At 44.6% G+C, this 23,715-nt stretch overlaps 2 protein-coding genes across 2 annotated transcripts; one reads left to right on the top strand and one right to left on the bottom strand.

Moving 5' to 3' along the window:
- Positions 1-117: 117 nt before the first annotated feature.
- Positions 118-23,712, bottom strand: DNAAF6 (dynein axonemal assembly factor 6). Its single transcript, XM_074147232.1, has 9 exons — positions 23,623-23,712; positions 21,811-21,874; positions 20,718-20,823; positions 8,979-9,087; positions 7,339-7,402; positions 6,107-6,212; positions 4,164-4,260; positions 3,289-3,374; positions 118-871 (listed from the first exon to the last, which is right to left on the bottom strand). Exons 1-9 carry the CDS (start codon positions 23,710-23,712, stop codon positions 742-744), a joined length of 852 nt encoding a protein of 283 aa, XP_074003333.1. The 3' UTR covers positions 118-741.
- LOC141464366 (nuclear pore glycoprotein p62-like) lies at positions 9,785-19,441 on the top strand. Its single transcript, XM_074147231.1, has 12 exons — positions 9,785-10,178; positions 10,963-11,342; positions 12,082-12,192; positions 12,592-12,720; positions 13,331-13,426; positions 13,894-14,002; positions 14,154-14,298; positions 14,663-14,712; positions 14,835-14,969; positions 15,636-15,747; positions 16,395-16,461; positions 18,765-19,441. The coding sequence occupies exons 1-12, from the start codon at positions 9,898-9,900 to the stop codon at positions 18,854-18,856; spliced, it is 1,707 nt and encodes a 568-aa protein (XP_074003332.1). The 5' UTR covers positions 9,785-9,897; the 3' UTR covers positions 18,857-19,441.
- Positions 23,713-23,715: the final 3 nt, after the last annotated feature.

Below are 23,715 nucleotides of genomic sequence, written 5' to 3' on the forward strand. Positions count from 1 at the left end.
ATTTCAGCCCTTTAAGTGACGCTTTGTTATGCAAAGTTCCTCTTATCTTACTTTTAGGACGTCTCTTGGGACATAATATAGGGAAGGCAGAGTGAAAGGTAACTGAAACTGTTCATTAGAACACATTCTTTTATTAATCAAGAAAGATCAGCAAAATAGCTGGAGGGACAGCGGGTGAATAGATGACACTGAACCATACATTGTCAAAAATTGTTCAAAAGAGCTGAGCTGTTCAACAATCCAACTACAGTTGGTTACCTTGTTCTGCCAGTGTAAAGGAGCCTTAGATGTGGATATGGATGCCTGAGAGCTTTGATCTTCTCATGAAGAAGTAGCCAAGGGGAGATTCTGAACTGACCCCAGTCCCAGTATTGGAGGCCAGGCAAGAATATTAACCACTTGCAAGTCTTGTAACAGCAACTAAGCACCAAACTCATCAGCCAGAGTCTCATTATGCTACTCATCAGCCACAACCACAAAAAGATTTTCTCTGGCTTTCCCATTCACAGAGCCTATACCAGGCTGAAGGAAGCAGAACGTTAACCAGAGCAGCACAAGAGGAGAACAGCCTCAGCTTCTAGAACCTATGGGTGCTGTGTTCCTACTGACTCATTCGATTTCTCCAGGGATATTCCCCATGGACTGTTCAAGGGAAACAGTCTATTTCATGACCAGTTAGGTTTCAAGAAGACTTCAAGCTAAGAGATTATTTTTTGCAAACTTTCTCTATTTCTTTATCCATCAGAGAAAATTTATGAAATCGAACATCCTTGATACTCTCAAGGTGACTTCCAAGGTCTCCTCTTCAGAGAGAAAACGAGCTTTACCATTCTTGCTGTCTACACGGTAGGGGAGGTGCAGCAGCAGCTTCCTGTAAAAGAGGACACAGTGAATTTTGATGTCTCAGGCAGGGTGAGGAATTGAAATGGCATTGCGAGCTACTCTCGCAATCCACCAATCAGTATAGGCAGGAATGTTCTTCCAGTGTTATCTCCTTTCTCATGACAGGTTGCGGGGTTCCTGCAATACCTGGAGCACAGCTACACAGGCCCTGAAATATTTCCAACACTATTCCTTTCTTTTGGCTGTGGCTATGACAACAGTTTCCAATGATGGATTGTGGGATCTCTCCGCTGTTCTTGCTTTTGCACAGTGCTGCATTTTAAATGCAGAGGAAAGAGAAGCTGCATTGATAATGGTCTCCTGGTGGTAAAAATCTGAATAATGCCTAAAGCCTGAAAGTGTCTTCAGGAGTTTGTCTTCTCTAGTAAAAAGAAATAAGTGGTGCAGCCTGATTAGAGATTCTGGCTAGTCCAGTTTCATAAACGATATGTCTACGCTGCAAATCACAGTTCAGGTATGAGAATGGTCTTAGGGTTTGAAGTTGGCGGGATTTTAACCTACTGTGAAGATTAAATTCAGTGATCCCCCTGCCTGTGGCTTAGGAACATAACACACAAAGAAAGGCTGGATCTCGGACTCAGGAACTATTCCACAGTCCCTCGCTATGTTAGACATACAGCTTTTCCTGGAATGGCTGACAAGCCTTCCAGTTTATCTCCTCACGAGGATGTCTCAGTCTGGAGTCATTCAACTCTTCTCATTGACAACAGTCCAAACTCACTTGCTCATGCAGAGTCTGGACTCTTTCCCCTCTTATCCCGGCTTATATATTAACAATATGAATGATGGGCCAGTGCTGGACCTCCACTCTGTTGACAGTGCAAACAGAATCAAGGACACTTTAGACTCAGGAGATCTGCCCAGCCAAACTCCATAAAGCCTAACAAGACAACATGGTAGCATAGACGGGGGGTTCTTTAAATTGGGGTTTAAATCATGCTTGTTCTTTTTCAAAACCTTTTCAGCTGTCTTGTAGAAGCCACGGCTGAAAGAGGTACAGTCAAAACACCTTTGTATGACACCTACTGAAGGCAACCACTTGCCATAATTTGGAGAAGTCCTTAAAATCAGCTTGGCTTAGAATCAGCCCCAGGACTACAGAGTTGGAAACAGTTCCTTTGAGCCCTCCTACACATCTGTGAGACTACAGTGTTTTTCAGTATGTAGAACTTTAAATCTTGTTTCTTTCATACTGAGAAGACTTGTACTTATATTTGTGAAAGCAGCACTGGCTCAGGCTGTACCCAAGCAACCATTAGATTTACGGCAAACTTTTTATTTGCTAGGCTTGTGACTAGAGACAGCTGGATACTAAGAAAATAACGGCAGGTCTGAGTCACCAAAAAGACAGAATTGCAAAAGAAAAAGGATACTGAAGTTTTCCTACATCTGCAGTATTGCATTAAGCTACCTCTTTCACTACGTATAGGTTCTGCAAGTCATTAGCTGAACAATTATTGCTCATGATTTTCCAGTTTCAGAGCTATCACTTCCAAACATTCTTCCACTCCTGTTCCATCTTTGGCTTAAATCCAAGCAGGGGGTAACTGACTCAGCCTGGTTTTGTCTGTGAGGAAGGTGGCTTTTCTATAGTTAGTCCACTAGGGACAGAACTTATTTGGACCTTAATCCATGGCTTGCACCTTGAATTTACTTGTAGGAAGCTATTCACATGTGGACCTTCTCACATCCCATTCAATGCAGCAAGTCAGCCCAGAGAAGATTAAGCTTTCTTATGAAAGCACTCTATTGTGAAGGACTTAAAGCAAAACAGACATGGGAATCATCTTGCAATATCAGGCAGGACATTTGCACACTGAGGGAAATATGGAGGAAGACTGAGAAGTCTAAGAGGGTATGAGTCAGTTCATTACCTTTTTAGGTTCGAAATAGCCCTATAAAAAAAGAACTCAAAGGAAATCTCTTTAGGGAAACCATCCCTAACATTGTAACATTTCCATCTCTGCATCCATGCCTGGATATGTTCACAATTTGGTTTTCAACTTTTGAAAAAGTATCTGCACATTTTTGACCATCTTCAGTTATAGATTTGTACAGATTAGTATTCAGAAAGCAAACTCCCAAGAAGTCCTTCAAGACCCTGGGCAATTTTTGCCAGACATTTGGGGCCCTCGAAGCCTTGCTGTTTATGTAGCCAAAATCTGCCTTAAAACTATTTTTTGCAGTATCACAGATTCAAAGTTAGCACACTATACACCTATGGTCCAAATTGGTTAGTTTTGTCTGTATTTATTTCTCACGTGCAATTAATAATCTGATCTTCATGTTTAGCTTTGCTTTCATACAACATTCAGCTGAAGGCTTGGTTAAACCTGCTTTCAAACAAGATATTAACGGTACTTCTATCAATTGTGTTTCACTTACTTTTGGGGAGTTCGAAGGTCAAGAACCTTGTCCTGGATATCCAGTGTGATGTCTGAGTACTTTGTCTCTGGCAGCTTGATTTTAATCTGAAATGATGGGCAGAGGTAAAGTTGTGATTAGATACGTAGCCCTCCAAGCCATAAAAGATCTCATCTGCATGAATAGTTTGATGCTAGTGTCAAAGAGCAACATTCTGAGTAGGTAATTTGTATCAGAGAAAATATGACAGTGATAATCATTGCTTTCAATAGCTTAGTGATGTGTATTGATATCCTATTTTCTTCAAAATTCTGAGCTGACAGTGTACTTGACAGGTATTCTACCTTCAGCAACCCCCCCGGCTTTGTGTATTCCAATGACAGCTTGCTTCTACTAGAAAAATTGCACAGCAGTTCTAGCTGTCCTGAAGTTCAGAAAGCAGGGAGATCTTTGATCATATAATAATGGGACAGGATCTGATACCTGTAACTTTAAAGACTGACAGCATTGTAGCATTCTGCTAATTCACATACCTGCTAATAAATGCAGGCAGATGAAAACCATCTCCTTCCCAGCCTCTCTCCCCTCCAAAATTGTGTCCAAGATGAAACTTCATCTCAGAGCTACTTTTTATTTCCTTCAAATCTGTATGTGGCATATGCATTTGCACAGATTCTCTTGAGTACACTAGGTCCTTGAGGAGATACACGAGTTCTTCAGGTTAGCAAGTGTAAATATCATCTACAAATGCTGGAAGAGCTACAAGGAAATCCTACAGGATGTCAAAGGCAGCAATACAGCTTGGTGTTTACATTCAGTCCCTTAAGAAGGCGGCAAGATTGAAAAGGGCAGAGAGAGAACACAAAGAAGGGATGGGAGATACAGGCTCAGCTCACCACCATATCTTCACAGCAGGCTGTGGAGGGGTCTTTCCTGCTCATCCCAAAGAAGACGTCCTCTGTTCCCACACACTGTTTGAACAAAATCTGATACCTGAGAAAGAGAAGTAGTTGCCTAATAATCCTGGAAAAGGGGCAAGAGACTAAAGAAGACTGTATTTCTCAGAGGATTTTAAATATCCCCATTGCATTGCCCCTCCTTCTTTTGGTCTCCCTTCAAGTCTTCAGCCCATCTGCACTGGGATTCTGTTCAGAGCCATGACTGAGTTCGCTAGAAGACAGGTGAAGAACATTCACTCCACCTTCCAAGGCGCTCACTTTGCTGCCTCTACTTCACCAACCAGCCTTTGCAGGATCAGGAAATGCATCCTATGTGAGTATGATACTTAGCAACTAGTCAAACACCACAAACTCTTGAGAAACAGATTTGAAAAGCATGTTGTCCCAATTACATGGGTTCTGTTCTGTTCAATATTTTCTTGCAGCCTGAGTGTAACACTTTTGTCAGATTGCAATTCTTTTGTCTTTGGCCAAAATGGATCCTCCACCCCTTTGCATCTACAATAGGGAGAATCATGTACTCCCTTGCACTTGATACTTAATGAGTGAGGAAATATGAACTAAAGATTGCATTTAGAACATACACTACTCCTACTAAATTGAACAAAAGTGGAGACAGTCACTTCTCTAAGCTGTTGCGAAGTATTTTCCACATCCCCAATGTTCTTACTCGTATGTAATCACTCCCAAGTCAATGAGAAAACCTGTCTAATAGCTCTGCATGCACCTCCTGAGCCATCTGCTTTCCTTTTGGGCCATCTTCCTTGATGAACTGTTACAGAGACTTCCACTCTCTTTTCATCTCTGCAACACAGCTCATAATTGCTTGAGGCTAGAGAAGCTCTGCATTTTACACAGAAGGGACGGGAGGGGTCAAAAATAACATAAGAACAGCTCCTGTTGTGCCCACAACACAAAGAGAGCTTGTTCTGTAACTCACAGGTAATGGTTTCAAGAACACATGCACAACTGTATGGTGAGGCTTTAGGTGAATGCCAAATCATTTCCAGAAATGCTGAGTCTAAGTCCAGATGGGTCTCAGTCCCCTCTTGAGATCAGGAAATTGAACACCTAGTGGCATGACTTAGGTGCTGAGAAAAATGAGGATTCTGGACTACAAACTAGCGTGCAACGTGCAGCTTTGTGGGCTTCAGTCCATCTGCTCCAGCATTTAGCACTCCAGGATATTGCATCAGAACACAGTGATTAAAAATGCACAGGCTGCTTTGTGGATTGATCCCAAGGGCTTTCGGACTCCTACAAACTACAGCTAACATGCCTGATTGCATTTATTTCAAGAACAGTTTTGGTTTTGTTTTTCTAGGAGCGAGGGAAAAGCCTGTGTTTAGGCTGTCCCTCAATAGACTAAGATTGAATGACAAGATTTAAAAGTTCATAACTGGCCGCGTATCGCCTACCTTCCTGTAGTACTATTTGTCTCTAAAGAGCTTAATTCTTTGAAATGCAAATATAAGGTGGAGTACTTTATGAATTTATGAGTATGAAACAAGAAGGTATCTTGGTTGCAGGGGGAAAAGGTAGGTGTTTAACACAAATGGCATATTTTGTGAAGCTAAAATTGTTTTGCTGGTCAACCTCCCCTCCTAATCCCACTTTATACAAGTATCTGACACAGCCAGTAGTCTTGTGATGGGAAAAACCTACTCTATGTTTCTGTTGCGAGATCAGAAGATTTTCAAGAGAGAGGTTAAAATCACTCCTCACGTGTTGCGTTAGATGCAACACCAATATCCTTCCTTTCTCCTTCCAGGACACTAGCTTTTCGGATGGCTGTTTCTCTCAAATGCAGTAGATGCTGTTTAACTGCCATTTCCATTAATGCTCTGTAGAGCCCACGCAGGCAGTCTCAGCTCACTTACTCTGGCTGTTCTCTGGGGTCCCAGGTATCATCAAATTCAGATCCTTCTGGCACCTCCTCTGTATTCCAAATAGTTCTCCTGTTTTCAGATTGCACTTGAGAAGTATCTGTAAGCGATGAGAGAAAAACACACTGTCATATTTTGGAATGTCTCTGTTCTCTATGGCTGAAACCTTACATCTTTCTAAGCTTTAGGAAAATCTTTGTATTAAAAGTGTTCTAGTTAACGATTACAGTCTCCTTCATCTCTGTATCATATGAATGAGAATCTGCAGCGGGGCCAGGGGGCATGTTTTCCTTTCCCTTAAATCTCCTTTACCCAACCTCAGTGTAAAGAAAATCCTCCTCTCATACATAAAATATATAGCACTTCAAAATGGGTCAAGTGGAGAAGTATGAAATATTAACCTTCCCCAAGTCCCCCAACAGGAGATTTTTAAGTGAGCACAGTCATTCACAAAAGGACCTACTCCTCACATAGAAATCCACTTCTTCCCATTCATTACTGAGCACAGCCCAGATGAGGTACTGGACACATGAAAGTTCACGGCAGAATACTGTGGTTTATGCCTGTCCTACATGGAAAAAAAATATTTTCTACTAAGCTGGTAATAAGTGGTGTTCCCCCTTTCACCAAAAGGGTTGTCAAGCATTTTGGAACAGGCTGCCCAGGGAACTGCTTGAGTCGCCATCCCTGGAGGAATTTACAAGATGTGTAGAAGTGCTGTTGAGGGACGGGGCTTAGAGGCAATCGGTAGTGTCAGGTTTATTGTTTGACCCAACGATCTTAAAGGTCTTTTCCAACTTAAACGATTCTATGATTCTAAATCTGCAACTTGAAGGTTTTTACAGTAGAATATCTGCTTTTTATTGGAATCCCAAACAGAAATACTTGATTTGCTATAGTTCCCACAGTTCCTTTCCTGCTACACTCATCCTGGTCCTGTGACCAGGCTGTGTTCCGTACTCTGTTTATCATCACCACTGCAGGCTGTGGTGCTCTGGAGTTACTTTTTCTGCTTCTCTTTGTAGATTTCGCAGTTAAGCTTTAAGGATAAAAAAGTATTTTACACTGCAATTGTAAAAATGACATTAACAATTTTCATCTCAAAGGTCAGTGACCGCTCTGTTACTGAAGCAAACCCCATCAGTGGTAACGTCGGAACTTAGTACAGCTGTTACCGGCTGCTAACATGGGACTGGGTGCTAAATCGTCCAAACACTTCTCCTTACCAGTGGTCTCTTTCTTTACTGGTCCAATACTAGCAGGCGTCATGGCACTAACAGTTGAGGGTGGCTGCAAAAAAGGCAAATGGAGCTTCCATCAGTTTTCATAGAGCTCAGCTCAGTAACAATAATGTCAATAAATAGCAAGTGCTATCTGAGGTCAAGCAAATCCCCGCTGGAGTCCAAAAAATATTATCCTGTGATTTCACAACCGGAGCACTGAACATTTGCTCTTCTTCACTCTCACCCCGCAGGAAGTGGCCTCGACACAACTGGGTTTAAGCAGCACTCCCAGAAGCACAGGATTACAGAGAGAAGTGCTTTTTGAGCATTAGTTTCCATGGCATTTGGGCAAAATTGCCACGCTTTGCCTGCCATGAAAATATTGCAGGAAACCATGGGTGCTACGTGGAAACTCCATCACAGCATTTGGATTCCTTTTGACAGTCGAGATCATATGAGGCAACAACATTTTCCTCTAATTATGAATCAATTTAGTGCTAATAGGGCAATGTGAGGCATTTCTCTCTATATGAAGATTCCTTGGTTTGATAAAAGTGCCTCATATGCACAGAACATTAAATTAAATCAAAATAAAGATTTCAATTTACCCAGACTGAGTCAGACTTAATTGACATCCCTTGTGGCAATTTTCTATTTCTGTCTCTGAAGTGTCATTTATTTTATTAATAAGATGTAAACAAATTCTTTTAAAATCAGGATGTTTACTTCAAAAATGTGCAGCAATAATGCTAGCATTAAAAGGCAGGGATTTAACAGCTGAATGGGAGTGAAGAGTGTGAAGGACCACATCTACCACCTACTGAAAGGAAATGTCAAGGGATACACAACCCTTTTATCCCAAATATTGCTACTGTTGCCACTACTAGTGCACAACTGCCGGGGCACCCAGCTGGCTCTTTGTTGAGGAGCAATTCGGAGGAATTTGCCATTTTTGTAACTTGCATATTGCAGGAAAAACGTACGTTTTCCTACAGCTGTGATTTTCACCTAGTCCTGAGAGGAGCTGATACAGAAGAACAGAAAGACATTTCTCTCATTAATGTTCACCTTAGAATGATTACTCACTCTTTCCTACTCTACAGTCACCAACAGATCTGTGGTACTGCAGTGATCAATTATCTCTACAGTTTCTCAATGCCTGACACACAGAATCAGTACCCTCAGTCGCCTCTGGATATTTTAGGCTTTTCTCAGAAGTCGAGCAGCAGCTTTTTTCCCTTCATATGAAGTATTTAGCTGTAATTGCCTTCATCGCTGGCAGGCTTCAGGGAAAAGCTGGGGGAAGTCTGAGGCATTCCAAGCTCTTTCAACTACCTGTTTTCATTGGCTTCAGCCTGCAAAACTAAATCTCCCTCCTATTTTGTGGTCACAACGGCATCCTTGCTTTCCTGGGGTATCTTCCTTATTCTCTCCCTCAAGATCATGTTATTCTCTCCCTCAAGAGCTCGATACCCTAAAAGTATCTTCTAGTATCTTGCAGTTTCAGTCAGTCCAAAGCCGCCTACGGTTTGCATTCTCTATTTACTCACTCTGGTCAAAGACGGGTTTGCTTCTCCACAGTTAACAGGGTCAGGCTGTGGTACCACATGTAAAAGAATCAGCATTTTTTATGAAAGACTCACCACATGTTCATCATCATCCTGTTCCTCAGAAGCATCACAAAGCAGTTTAGCCAGTAACTGCAGAGAAGAGCCTGAGGAAACAGTATCCATATCAGCATTCCCCAATAACCTGTGCAGACAAAATGAGTGACAGATGAATAAAAAAAATTATGTTCTGTACTGTCTGTAAAGCACAATGTTCCTGCTGTGTGTTCTGGAAGGGTAAAGTTACACCAAACTCTTACATGTGTGACATCAAAACATATATAACGGACCATAGTCAACCTTCCCTCCCTGTGCTCAGATTAGAGACTCTTTCTCTCCTCAGGCAGGAGGTGCAATCACAGCTCAAGCCTCACAGCGACTCTTCGCTCTGGCAGACCCCCTGTCAAGGTGGGTTTGCAGCTACTGCAGGCAGGGCAAGGGCAGCACTGGACGCCTTGGCTCAGGCCTGGCACCGAGGGGCCTGGCAGAGCTTTTCACGCAGGTTCTCCGGCCCACTGCGGCCCCGCTGTCGGCATGCAGAGCGGCTCCCACCCCGCGGTACGGGCACAGGGGCAGGCTGCCCTCCCACGGACGCACCAGGCTCGGATCGGCGACCAGCCCCCCCCGCCCGGCCCAGAGCCGCCAGAGGCCGCGTCCCCGTCACCACAGCGACGAGCCACCGCCTCCCGCCTCGCCTCGGATAGCCAATAGGAATGGACGTTGTAGGAGCTGTGGCTGAGCCAGCCAATAGTTGTGGAGGGCGGGAAGCCTCGACCGGTGGTTGGCAGGCGGGGGCGAGGGGCGGGTGCGTCGCGTGGGTGAAGTGCGTCATTTCTACGCGCGCGGCGCCTGTCGGCAGGGCTGCGGGAGTCGGGCTGCCGCCGTCCACGACCAGGCCCGTTCCCGGTGCTTCTGTCGGTGCCTGTTCCCGCAGGCCGCCGCCGCCGCCATCGCCATGAACCAGTTCAGCTTCGGGTCGGGTGCTGCGGGCGGCGGCTTCACTTTCGGCACGCCGAAGACGGCCGCCACCACGGCCACGACGGGCTTCTCCTTCTCCACGCCCGCCGCCTCGGGGGGCTTCAGCTTCGGGGGCGCGGCCCAGACGGCGGCCAGCAGCCAGCCCGCCGGGCTCTTCTCCTTCAGCACGCCCGGCACGGCCGCGCAGCCGGCCAGCTTCAGCTTCGGGACGCCGACGACGGCCGCCGCGGCGCCGGCAGCGAGCGTGTTCCCGCTGGGGTGAGAGGGGCGTCGGGGACGGAGCGTTGTCGGGGCGGGGGGTTGGAGCCCGCTGGGGAGTGCGAGTGGGCGAGGAAGCCCTTTGGAAGGGCTTCTCCATGAGCAAACCCGTTGTTTCTGTGCCTTAGAGTTCCTGCTGCGTGGTGGCCCTTTGGGAAAGGCGTTTGGTGGGTCCCGTTATTTGTCAGCGCCGGCCTTTTCAGTTGGGTGTTAAGAATAAGCTGTTCCACACTTCTGTCTGAAATGGGGATATGGATGCTTGCACGAAGGAATAATAAAAGTTTGTGTCTCGGCCTAAAATGTCCTTTCTGATCTGAGTCTGGAGCGCTGGGAATGTTTCTTCATCCAAGTGGGGCCGTCCTGTCCTTATGCGAGGCTGTAGGCTTTGAAGGGATTCTTCAGAAGTGCTGTTGCTGAAGCTTGCCAGATGGGAGGAGTGGGAAGGGAGCTGACATGGGGCCTCGCAGTAGCAGTTAGCTGACAAAAAATAGCCTTGTGTAGGGGAGGGAGGTGAAAAGGGTGCTGAGGAGCTGAGAGGATGAGCGACTTGACTGACACTGCTGTGGTAATTGAGGGGGAGTCAGAAACAAGAGCCTTAGGGAGGATTGCAGGTGACAGGAGCTGTGATACAGTCTTTGTCAAACCTGAAGCATTAACCTGTTCAAGTGCACACCTTTTTGAAAGGTGGTTGCTGCTGTCAGCAGGTGGTCTGTAAGAAAGCCGATTTGGTCCTTGACTGAATGTACATCTCAAGCAGATTGGCTTCTTTTCTTTTCTTCTCTAGGACAAATACACCAAAATTAAACTTTGGTGGCAGCACGGCAACTCCGGCTACTGGAATCACAGGGGGCTTTGCGTTGGGGAGCTCTGTACCAACCAGCGCGCCCTCGAGCCAAGCAGCAGCTCCTTCTGGCTTTATGTTTGGATCTCTTGGCACCACCAGCACGACCGCTCAGTCTGGGACAACCGGAGGGTTTACTTTTTCCAGTGGTACCACAACTCAGGCTGGAACAGCCACCTCCACCATTGGCACTGCAGCTCCGCAAGCAGCGCCCACGGGGTTGACCTTTGGAACAGCAGCTGCAGCTGCTGCCACCACCGCTGCCCCCTTAGGAGTGACAACGCAGTCAACGACCCCCTTCAGCCTTGGGGGGCAGCCTACAGGTGAGTGCCGTGGGCTTGAGATGGCAGCCGCAGTCAGGAAGGCTGTGAGGAGGGAGGGCAGCTGGGGCTGGTGTGGAGGTCGTGCAGCTCCTGCTTGTGCTGGTGAGAAATGAAGCGGGTGGCTGGAATGAGAGGGTTTTCTGCTGTGCTTATGCAGGGCCTTCAGTGATGAGTAACAGTTGCTTTTGAGCCTTTGGCTTTGGAGAGTGAGGCTGAAATAATTTTGCCGATGTGTGTAGAACCGCCAGCTGGCTTTGAAGCGCTTTGAAAATGCTTTTGGATGTTTTGCTGGTGCAGAGGGAAAGGGCTCGGGGTGGTGGGGAGTGGGTGCCACAGGATGTGCCCGGCCCATGGTGCCAAACCACTGTTCCTGTCCCTGAGAGCAGGAACCGTCCTGCTCCTGCAGAGTCTGGGAAAAGTTCAGTTTGCAGCTTTTGATGTCCTTGTTGGTGACAGTGCAGGCCTCGGAGGGGAAGTCATCAGCTCTGGGGTGAGGGCGAGTCATCAGCTCTGGGGTGAGGGTGATATTCATCTGTGTTAGAATCGTTCTTGGAAGTCTTTTGTCGGTAACAATCTTGTTAGCTCTAGTTCGTTTCCTGGATATCGCAGAGTCTTTATTCTAATAGATATTAATATTTTTTCTTACGCTCTTGGGGATCCTAACTTGAACATTGCTGTGATCAGTTTCTGTGTAGTGAAAGATTCATCTTTTCTTTTTTACTTCTGCTGCTTCTTCCAGGTCTAACGTTTGGGTCATTGTCTTCAACAGCAGCCACGAGTGCCCCCGTGGCCATGCCAACCACAAGTACCAACCAGAAACCCACTCTGTCCTTTGGAACCAAACTTGGAGGTAGGAAGTGGTTTTAGGGATCTCCAGATTACTCCAGGCTCTGTGAATCTGCTTTCCTTCTGGGAAGAGTTTTCTAACCTGGAGTCTGGAAATGGGCTGGAAGTGTTTGTTACTGTGAATTTGCAATGGCATCAGTCATCTGGGCCAGTTCATACAGCCATTGGACCTAGTGTCCTCTATTTCTTATTGCATCCCACGTGCTGAATCCCACTCTGTGCTTGTTGGTGGAGCATAGTGGAAAGAAGGCAGAGGTTCAAGGGTAGGTTGGAAAAGGGATTGAGGTAAAATACAGGGGAAACAAAAAAAGTTCTTACATCCATAAGAAACAGGTGTAAATGGGCAAATGTGTATTGTATTCTCAGCATGATTGTACAAGATTGATGTTTTTTCCATTTCTAGTAACATCCACAGCTGCTACAACTGCCGCTACCACCACAACCTCCATTCTTGGCTCAACGGGGCCTACGTTGTTTGCGTCTATAGTGAGTTCCTCAGCACCGACATCATCTACCACCACGGGCCTCTCACGTAAGTCACAACAGACAGATTTTCTCTGCTGGGGGAAGGAGTGAGCAGCATGGTTGGTGCTCCCTGTCAGTAGTGGAGCTGCTGGGCTGATTGGGGAGGATTCAAAAGGCCAGCTCTTGTTGCTGTTTGCCACCTTCCCTCTTTGTGATTTCTGCCAGACTGTCTTCAGTGGTGAGGCATGGAGGGTTTTGTTCAAACCAAAGCAGACTTCAGACTTGGGGTGGGCAGCAGCCTGGGACAGTTCTAGCTGTATGTGAATATTTTTATTTCTCTGTCCGGGTAGATGCCATAGATACCAGCCTAACAACTTGGTTTTTTGGTAGCTCTACATTGCTTGCATTGCCACTCTAGTTCCAAAGCTGATTTTAATCTTTGTGTTTAATAATGCTTTTAAGCTAATGGCCATTCTCTGTTTATCTGGGTGTCTGAAACCTTGTTATTAGATGAGAACAGGTCGGTTGTTTCCAGGCAACTGAGATGTGACCAGTATGTTTCCGGTAGTGTGTTAAATTGTATTGCTTTAGCAGCAAGTAGACTCATGCAGAACTTTTCAAAGGGGGACTCTATTTAATGGGTTATGCAAACTCTTAATGTTGTCTTCTGTTTACAGTTGGTGCCCCTTCCACTGGGACGGCCAGTCTTGGAACGCTTGGGTTTGGATTAAAAGTTCCTGGAACAACAGCTGCTGCAACAAGCACTGCCACTAGTAAGAACCAGATCTTCATTTTCCATCTCCCCAAATGCACGTTTACTTAGGACTTCTGTGAGCCTATTGACAGCAGAGGGACTTTGGGTGAAGGAGGGCCTGTAGGCTTTAATGTTCTAGTCTGGAGCAAGGAATTTTAAATAGATTGGCTGCTCCTTCTCTAACCTGCCTGCATAGGTGCAGAATTGCCCTCTTAGGGGAGGGAGAGGTGCCTCGATGGGAGGAGCGAGAGGCTGAAGACCTGCAGGGACTGTTAGGGAGAGATGTCTTCTGTTTCAGTTCTGCCCCATTAATCTGTTTCTTCCATACTGTAAGTTTCAAAGTACGTGATTTCATTAACTTTTCTTACAATCCAACTAATGCAGAGATTAGTGTTGTATCTGTGTTGGCTGTTCTCATGTGAAAGCCTGCAGTGTAATTGGCTGCTGCACAGTGTTGGGATTCAGGACGGAACCTCCTTCTTTCAGGCACTACTGCTGCTTCTGGCTTTGCTTTGAATCTTAAGCCAGTAACTACAACTGGTGCCATTGGAGCTGGGACTTCTACAGCTGCCATAACCACCACCACAACAACCAGGTGAGCATTTTGTTGTAACGGACTGTTTTCTGACTGGGGCAAGAGGCAGTATTAATGCTGGTGTCTGGTGGAGGAAGGGAAAAGGAGTGTTGTCATGTTTATATTTTGGTTTTTGATCTCCTGTTCTGTACTGTCTTGCCCTTCCTCTCAGTGCACCTCCAGTGATGACTTATGCCCAGCTGGAGAGTTTGATAAACAAGTGGAGTCTGGAACTGGAAGACCAAGAGAAACACTTCCTCCATCAAGCGACGCAAGTTAATGCCTGGGATCGGATGCTAATAGAGAATGGGGAGAAGGTAAGGTGACATCTGGTGTACCCTGATTGTGCTTGCTTAGATCCTTCAGGGCCTCAAGAGTTACAGATGGAGCAAGCCATCTAGTGGGACTTCTTATGTGTTAAAAAAAAAAAGTATGAATTACATCTTGGTGCTTATGACAGTTTACTGTATGATAACAAGTTATCTTAGGGTGGAGCTTTCAAAGCCAAACCTCCCTTACTCAGTTTTCGGTCTGTAAATCTTCATGTAACTGTTTCTTGTAGAAACCCGTTTCTTGTAGAAACGGCAGCCATTTGTATGGTGCTGGCTTTCTCCATTCCACTACTCTTGTTTTATGGGTTGACTTTTGAATTGTCGTAGAATAATTGTCTTCTGTTTCCAGATTACGTCTTTACACAGAGAAGTAGAGAAAGTGAAGCTTGATCAGAAGAGGTACGAAACTATGAACACTTGAGATGATTTTGTTTCTGTTTTGCGTCTTCCTGCGTTGTGGTATGGCAGGCGTAGAGTGTCTGTAACCTCTCAGTGGAGTCGTTAACACTTTCTCTTTTCAGACTGGATCAGGAACTGGACTTCATTCTGTCACAGCAGAAAGAGCTGGAAGACTTGCTGACCCCTCTGGAGGAGTCTGTGAAGGAACAGAGCGGGACGATCTACTTGCAGCATGCAGATGAAGAACGGGAGAGGACGTAAGACACCAATCTGCTTGGACCGTGTGACGAGGACGCTCATGTGGTGGTGGTCGATGAGCATGAAGTAGAGTTGGGGTGCATCAACGGCCTGTGTCAAATATGTAATCCTGTTTTATGCACGGCCACTTAGGTTTTACGCGTTAGAAATGGGGAATGTGACTGGAACCAGTATGAAAACCTCTTTGGGTGTTGGTCTAATCAGCTGTCTAGGAAAAGTTACTAATTTTGGCATAATCTCTGACAATTAGTGATTATTTATTGACAGAATTGATGAGAGCAGAATGCATGATGTGTGGTTGAAGCATCCTTGTAAGCCTTAAGTGTTCAATCATAGCAGGATAATGAAGAGAAGTCTTTGGCCGGTGCAAGAGATATCAGTCCTGAAGATCCTGCTCTGGCTGGTTCCTTCAGTTCTGACAAAGTCTTCCAGAAATTCCTCCACATTATTGCTTGTATTTGTTGAGAGAGAAGGAGGGTAGGAGGAACTTCATCTGTGTGACAAAATGCCTCCCTAGTGCTGCTCCCATGTATCTGCCAGCCTTGGTTGAAAGGCATGGAATGAGATTCTGATTGCCCAAAGTTGGTGTGACTGGGAGCGGGTCTTCCGAAGTACGCTTTAAATATGAAGTTCACTTTAAACCTGGGTTCCTCTGTGTTTTGCAGCTATAAATTGGCTGAAAACATAGATGCTCAGTTGAAGCGAATGGCACAAGATCTGAAGGACATCATTGACCACTTGAATACATCAGGAGGCCCAGCAGACACGAGTGACCCGGTAAATCCAAGCTTTATTTTTTGTGTGTTAGTAAGAGACAAAGGATATTTAAACAGTTCGAACTTGGTGATTATCCACTGTTGGGTATTCTACTGCTTCTAGTTACAACCTTGGAAGGGTGTTTTGTTTCCTTCTTGGGTTGGTTCTCTTCTGGTCAAACTTGCATCATTTTAACACAGCACAAGCCGGTCTGACACACGTACTTACTCCGCAGTTCTGTTTATACCTTTCAAAGTATCTCACTCTGGTATGAACTCTGGTTATTTGCTTGTTTTTGCTTGTTCTTTTTGCCTAGACTACAGCTTGTTTCAGAGGCATTCCTTATCATTGTTCTGTCTGCCTGCTCCACTGCCTGCATGTTCCTTGTGGCAAATCTAAACTTTGTTCAGACTGAGCTCTGTGTCTGCTGATACTCTTTCCTTACAATCTTTTGTATCCTCTGGAAAACAAAATCTGAATTACCAGCTCTTTCTGATATGTGTTAAATTGATCTTGATGCTCCTTGTAGCTTTACTGAGAAGCTTTTTTTTCTTTTTTAGTAAAAATTTCCCTTCACTATTGCAGACTGAGGTTTTTTTGAGGCTGTCTTACTGTTCTGATTTGTTACACTACCTAAAAACTGACTTGCACCTTCTCTTTCTGCTCAGCTTCAGCAGATCTGTAAAATTTTGAACGCCCACATGGATTCGTTGCAGTGGATTGACCAGAACTCAGGTGAGAGTGGTCTTGCAGCTTTTTGGGAATGTAAATAGAAAGCGTGTAGCCTGTGTGCAAGTGTTTCTTGAACATCAATGAATTCCTGAAGATCCCTGAGGAATCTTCTCCACCTCACCTTCAATGACACTGTCCCTTCTGTACTTGAATTCTCCTGATGTGCATTAGAGGCTTCTGCTGAGAAGTGATTCCTGGCAACTGCTAATGTTTTGCAGAAAGCACTGCTTGAAATGCCTCAGTGCAAAGCAGAGGACTCAAAAACCTTGTGCTTTGTTCTGTCAAACTATGGTTAAATATTGCAGCTTCTAAAGTGTTGTGGGGTTTCCCTTTGAAATAGGAAAATTGTTGAGGAGGGCTGTGTCTGTAACGATAACATCCTTTCCCCTGCAAAGGGAATCCCAAATCCAGGTAAGATTGAGCAGCATGTGTTTATCTGCAGCCTTGCTAAACACTGGAGTGTGGAAATTTCAGAGCAGCAATAACCTGAGGTGTAGTGCAGAGCAGAAGATGCACTCAAGAATGAAAACTTAGTGATAGTGTAGTGTTGTTTCTTGTCTTGGATTCATCCTTAACTGGTATGACACCATCATGCCATTCTGAAAACAAACAGAAAAAAAGAACTTTTCTCCCCAGGGGTGCCTCCTTGTGAGGGACTCAAGAATTCTACCTGGGTTTGATTTGAACTGATGTCAGCAGCCACACGGGGGCACGGCAAGCAGCGCTGCTCTCACCAGCACCGAACTGCGCTGTGTTGCTGCAGTGCTGTGAAAGTGCTCACAGTTGGTGTACTGCCTGGGTGAAAGCAGAAATACCACTATCCGTGTTGAAATTGTGTTCTTGGCTTAGGTCAGGGTTTAATTTGGCTTTTAGTTTCAGCACATACATGCTTACTTCTGCATTCCATACTTGCCTTTCTTGGGACATGTGGTGCAGCTCCTGTGGCATCAGAATTCTGACTTTACAGAATGTGTGTGAAAACAGCAACCTGTTTCCTTTAAATTTTCCTAGAATGGAGACCTATTTTTACTTCTGTCATTCAGTACCAAAGAAACTGTCTTAGTGTGTACACTTACGTGGTGTGGTGTAAAAACGATGCAATTAAGCCTTCATGTAGCCCTTGCCATCCGTAAATGGAGTTGGCCTGGGAAGGAAACATTCCTTAGCACTTTTTTTTTTTTGTTGTTATGAAAAAAACCCCAATACCCCACAAACCAGAACTGGAACATCTGTCTGTGCTGTAGGTGACATTGTTGGGTTTTTTTTCCTTTGGAAACAAACCACCACATCATCAGCCCATGATCTTTCCTCGGCCAATTCTGTGCATCTATGGCACTTGATTCAAATCACTGTTAACTTGCCACAATTAAATGAACTGGCAGAACACGGACACAGCGCGGTGCTGCTTCCATAAGAAAAAGGGGTGCTTGGACAAAGCCTTGTTCTAACCTTCTGCCTCATCCTGAGGGAACTAGAAAGTCTTCTCTTCTGTAGTTACAATGGAATTCTGAGTTGAGTGAGAGAGATCTGTGAGACAGTGAGGCAAACTGCCATTTTATGCCATAGGCATTTTTGCACGGTGAATTTCTGAAAAGTGATGAATTGCTGTGTTACCTAATGTTACTGGAAGATTCTGGGTTTGGCATGCTGTACGAAATACAACCCAACCTGGAATATCCATCTGGAAGCCACAGGCTGATGTAATGCCATAGCCCTGTTGAATAGCTTCTGATAAGCTTTCATGGAATGAAAATAGAAGTTGCTTTAGCTTGTGCCAAGATTTCTTTTTTTTGGTATATTGCACTGCCTGCTGCGTATCAACTTGATGATCAATTGGTGGCTTACGTTGTGATATCTGGCAAGAAAATATGTCTATACTTCTAGCAGATTGTGTGGTTGGCCTGTAATTTGTGTAACTCAAAGCAAGTGTAGCAGGAGATGGGTAGGGGAAACTGATTTCTAGAGCAATTGCTTTTCCTTGAGCTGCAGACCTGCAGTTCCTGTTGATATGGAGGCTTTGCTCTGATCTCTGAAAAATTGCCCTGAAATGGCAACAAACTGGCATGGCAAAAAGTGTCAACAGCCTTCTGCCTGGTGGTTCCAGAATGGCTAAAAAGTACTCTTGAGGCAATCTTCTTTGCCTTGGAGGGTTAGCAGTGCTTCGTGTTGGGTTTTCCTACTTTGTGCACTGTCAAATCTCAATAACTGTCAAAATTCAAATGCTTTTCTTTCTCCTCCTGCAGCCTAACCTGTGCAGGGTTGTGTTTGAGGGTGACTGTAAGCCTAATCCCTTCTTTCTCCCACAGCTGTGTTGCAGAGAAAGGTAGAAGAGGTGACAAAGGTCTGTGAGAGCCGCCGCAAGGAGCAAGAGCGCAATTTTCGGTTTGCATTTGACTAAAAGACTCAATGTTTAAAGGGTTAACGCAACACCTCCTGAGAAAATAGAGGTTGGTGGGGACCTAGGTCTCCAATCACGATCTGGGTTTGTTTCTTTCCTTGCAATAAAATTTGTTGTTTGTTCCGAAGCCAGTCTTTGCAGTGACTGACTGGAATTCCCCGACTCTGGTCTGAGGGACTGCATGAAGTTTGTGCTGGAAGTAGTGTCCTTTGTCCCTGTTGTTTATAACTGCCTGCAGGCTGGTGAGATACACAGAGGCTGCCCCTGAGGGATTTAAGCTGTCTGTGGCTCCATGGCTGAGCTCTCCAGTACTTCAATGGAACCTGAAACATCTTCAGCTGGGACTTCATAAGCTGTGATTCAGGTCCTTACAGGGACAGTTTAAGGAAGAGCTGTCCCCAGCAGGAGCTGCCTGAGAGACTCGGATTCCTCCTGCCGCTGGCTGGAGTTTGTGTTTCAATTCCATGCGCTTCCACTTGTGAAAGTGGGCCTTGTTTTCTGTACTTTTGGGCAATAAACTGCTTTTGTGCAGGTACCTGTAAGCGGAATTTGTACTCGATTAAAAATTATTAGATGTGCCGTTGGAAAAATGGTTCTTGTGTGGTGACTTGGGGTGGAGAAGCTTGTTCAGTACAAGGGTGCGGGAAAGAACACAGTGGACAAGTCTGCTGCCAGGACTTTTAGATGATAAAGTGTGGTTATGATGTACATTCCTATGTCTCTTTACTAGTAGCGGGAAGTGAATGACCACGTATTTAGCAGACCTGCCATAATGTTTAATTCTGCTTTGCACTTTATGCTTCTATTCAGCAAAATGCAGCAAAAGGGTTGCAAATAATGCATAATGAGCTTTACTTTCTTTCCTCTCCCTGCACCCCATCTGCCTTCCCTTACTTAATAAGTGGAGAAAGTCAATTCTCTAAGCTGTTGGGAAGAGCATAGGGAAAGTCTTTTCCACATCCTCAATGTTCTTACTCATATGTAATCACTCCCAAGTCAATGAGAAAACCTGTCTAATAGCTCTGCATGCACCTCCTGAGCCATCTGCTTTCCTTTTGGGCCATCTTGATTCAATTTGATGAACTGTTACAGAGACTTCCACTCTCTTTTCATCTCTGCAACACAGCTCATAATTGCTTGAGGCTAGAGAAGCTCTGCATTTTACACAGAAGGGACGGGAGGGGTCAAAAATAACATAAGAACAGCTCCTGTTGTGCCCACAACACAAAGAGAGCTTGTTCTGTAACTCACAGGTGATGGTTTCAAGAACACATGCACAACTGTATGGTGAGGCTTTAGGTGAAAGAGCGAGGGAAAAGCCTGTGTTTAGGCTGTCCCTCAATAGACTAAGATTGAATGACAAGATTTAAAAGTTCATAACTGCCCGCGTATCGCCTACCTTCCTGTAGTACTATTTGTCTCTAAAGAGCTTAATTCTTTGAAATGCAAATATAAGGTGGAGTACTTTATGAATTTATGAGTATGAAACAAGAAGGTATCTTGGTTGCAGGGGGAAAAGGCAGGTGTTTAACACAAATGGCATATTTTGTGAAGCTAAAATTGTTTTGCTGGTCAACCTCCCCTCCTAATCCCACTTTATACAAGTATCTGACACAGCCAGTAGTCTTGTGATGGGAAAAACCTACTCTATGTTTCTGTTGCGAGATCAGAAGATTTTCAAGAGAGAGGTTAAAATCACTCCTCACGTGTTGTGTTAGATGCAACACCAATATCCTTCCTTTCTCCTTCCAGGACACTAGCTTTTCGGATGGCTGTTTCTCTCAAATGCAGTAGATGCTGTTTAACTGCCATTTCCATTAATGCTCTGTGGAGCCCACGCAGGCAGTCTCAGCTCACTTACTCTGGCTGTTCTCTGGGGTCCCAGGTATCATCAAATTCAGATCCTTCTGGCACCTCCTCTGTATTCCAAATAGTTCTCCTGTTTTCAGATTGCACTTGAGAAGTATCTGTAAGCGATGAGAGAAAAACACACTGTCATATTTTGGAATGTCTCTGTTCTCTATGGCTGAAACCTTACATCTTTCTAAGCTTTAGGAAAATCTTTGTATTAAAAGTGTTCTAGTTAACGATTACAGTCTCCTTCATCTCTGTATCATATGAATGAGAATCTGCAGTGGGGCGGGGGGGCATGTTTTCCTTTCCCTTAAATCTCCTTTACCCAACCTCAGTGTAAAGAAAATCCTCCTCTCATACATAAAATATATAGCACTTCAAAATGGGTCAAGTGGAGAAGTATGAAATATTAACCTTCTTGAAGCTGTTGGTTGTTGTTTGAATCCCAAGCAAAAATACTTGATTTTTTACAGTTGCCAAAATTCCTTTCCTACTTGTTGACCTTTTTTTATGGCTTGTCACCAAGCTGCCCAATAATGTGACACTAGCTCCAGGAAGAACTTTTCACTAACTGTGCAACACTAAACTATTCTTCTGTTCTTTCCTGGGGTGAACGTGGTATAACTACGTTTAACCGTACACTTCATAGCTCTTCTCCTCATAGGCATAGGCTTATTTCCATGAGTTACTCCATGAAGATCCTTTCAGGCGAGTACTTGGAAGTCCATCTTCCTTGTTTGCTCTAGGTGAACTTTAACAGTTCAATGACAGAACTTATATGAAGCTTTTTACTGCTCAGTTAGGATTGCCCTCAGCCTGTGACCAGGCTGTGTTCTGTACTCTGTTTATCATCACCACTGCAGGCTGTGGTGCTCTGGAGTTTCTGCTTCTCTTTGTAGATTTCGCAGTTAAGCTTTAAGGATAAAAAAGTATTTTACACTGCAATTGTAAAAATGGCATTAACAATTTTCATCTCAAAGGTCAGCGACCGCTCTGTTACTGAAGCAAACCCCATCAGTGGTAACATCGGAACTTAGTACAGCTGTTACCGGCTGCTAACATGGGACTGGGAGCTAAATCGTCCAAACACTTCTCCTTACCAGTGGTCTCTTTCTTTACTGGTCCAATACTAGCAGGCGTCATGGCACTAACAGTTGAGGGTGGCTGCAAAAAAGGCAAATGGAGCTTCCATCAGTTTTCATAGAGCTCAGCTCAGTAACAATAATGTCAATAAATAGCAAGTGCTATCTGAGGTCAAGCAAATCCCCGCTGGAGTCCAAAAAATATTATCCTGTGATTTCACAACCGGAGCACTGAACATTTGCTCTTCTTCACTCTCACCCCGCAGGAAGTGGCCTCGACACAACTGGGTTTAAGCAGCACTCCCAGAAGCACAGGATTACAGAGAGAAGTGCTTTTTGAGCATTAGTTTCCATGGCATTTGGGCAAAATTGCCACGCTTTGCCTGCCATGAAAATATTGCAGGAAACCATGGGTGCTACGTGGAAACTCCATCACAGCATTTGGATTCCTTTTGACAGTCGAGATCATATGAGGCAACAACATTTTCCTCTAATTATGAATCAATTTAGTGCTAATAGGGCAATGTGAGGCATTTCTCTCTATATGAAGATTCCTTGGTTTGATAAAAGTGCCTCATATGCACAGAACATTAAATTAAATCAAAATAAAGATTTCAATTTACCCAGACTGAGTCAGACTTAATTGACATCCCTTGTGGCAATTTTCTATTTCTGTCTCTGAAGTGTCATTTATTTTATTAATAAGATGTAAACAAATTCTTTTAAAATCGGGATGTTTACTTCAAAAATGTGCAGCAATAATGCTAGCATTAAAAGGCAGGGATTTAACAGCTGAATGGGAGTGAAGAGTGTGAAGGACCACATCTACCACCTACTGAAAGGAAATGTCAAGGGATACACAACCCTTTTATCCCAAATATTGCTACCATTGCCACTACTAGTGCACAACTGCCGGGGCAGCCAGCTGGCTCTTTGTTGAGGAGCAATTTGGAGGAATTTCACTGAATTTCACTGAATTTGCCATGTTTGTAATTCACGTCATAACATGACTTGTTCAAAATCCTAAGAGACTTGGCAAAGTTTTGAGCCTGCACAGGGTCTTTCCACATTGTGATTGTTGGCACCCGTGGCCCTCCTGGGACAGTTCTCCCCAGCACACATGCATGCCTGGATAAAAGCAGCACTTGCATATTGCAGGAAAAACGTACGTTTTCCTACAGCTGTGATTTTCACCTAGTCCTGAGAGGAGCTGATACAGAAGAAGAGAAAGATATTTCTCTCATTAATCATTCACCTTAGAATGATTACTCACCCATTCCTACTCTACAGTCACCAACAGATCTGTGGTACTGCAGTGATCAATTATCTCTACAGTTTCTCAATGCCTGACACACAGAATCAGTACCCTCAGTCGCCTCTGGATATTTTAGGCTTTTCTCAGAAGTCGAGCAGCAGCTTTTTTCCCTTCATATGAAGTATTTAGCTGTAATTGCCTTCATCGCTGGCAGGCTTCAGGGAAAAGCTGGGGGAAGTCTGAGGCATTCCAAGCTCTTTCAACTACCTGTTTTCATTGGCTTCAGCCTGCAAAATTAAATCTCCCTCCTATTTTGTGGTCACAACGGCATCCTTGCTTTCCTGGGGTATCTTCCTTATTCTCTCCCTCAAAAGCATGTTATTCTCTCCCTCAAGAGCTTGATACCCTAAAAGTATCCTCTAGTATCTTGCAGTTTCAGTCAGTCCAAAGCCGCCTACGGTTTGCATTCTCTATTTACTCACTCTGGTCAAAGACGGGTTTGCTTCTCCACAGTTAACAGGGTCAGGCTGTGGTACCACATGTAAAAGAATCAGCATTTTTTATGAAAGACTCACCACATGTTCATCATCATCCTGTTCCTCGGAAGCATCACAAAGCAGTTTAGCCAGGAACTGCAGAGAAGAGCCTGAGGAAACAGTATCCATATC

The sequence above is a fragment of the Numenius arquata genome, chromosome 5, assembly GCF_964106895.1.
Source record: "Numenius arquata chromosome 5, bNumArq3.hap1.1, whole genome shotgun sequence".
NCBI lineage: Eukaryota > Metazoa > Chordata > Aves > Charadriiformes > Scolopacidae > Numenius > Numenius arquata.

Excerpts from the sequence above, each read along its gene's own strand:
- DNAAF6 (XM_074147232.1), bottom strand. The coding sequence starts at position 23,712 with ATGGATACTGTTTCCTCAGGCTCTTCTCTGCAGTTCCTGGCTAAACTG. Across the intron at positions 21,875-23,622 it reads AGGATGATGATGAACATGTG|CCACCCTCAACTGTTAGTGC; the intron begins GTGAGTCTTTCA and ends CCTTTTTTGCAG. Across the intron at positions 3,375-4,163 it reads CCTGCTGTGAAGATATGGTG|ATTAAAATCAAGCTGCCAGA; the intron begins GTGAGCTGAGCC and ends CCATCATTTCAG.
- LOC141464366 (XM_074147231.1), top strand. The coding sequence starts at position 9,898 with ATGAACCAGTTCAGCTTCGGGTCGGGTGCTGCGGGCGGCGGCTTCACT. Across the intron at positions 12,193-12,591 it reads CTTTGGAACCAAACTTGGAG|TAACATCCACAGCTGCTACA; the intron begins GTAGGAAGTGGT and ends TTCCATTTCTAG. Across the intron at positions 14,003-14,153 it reads ACCACCACCACAACAACCAG|TGCACCTCCAGTGATGACTT; the intron begins GTGAGCATTTTG and ends CCTTCCTCTCAG.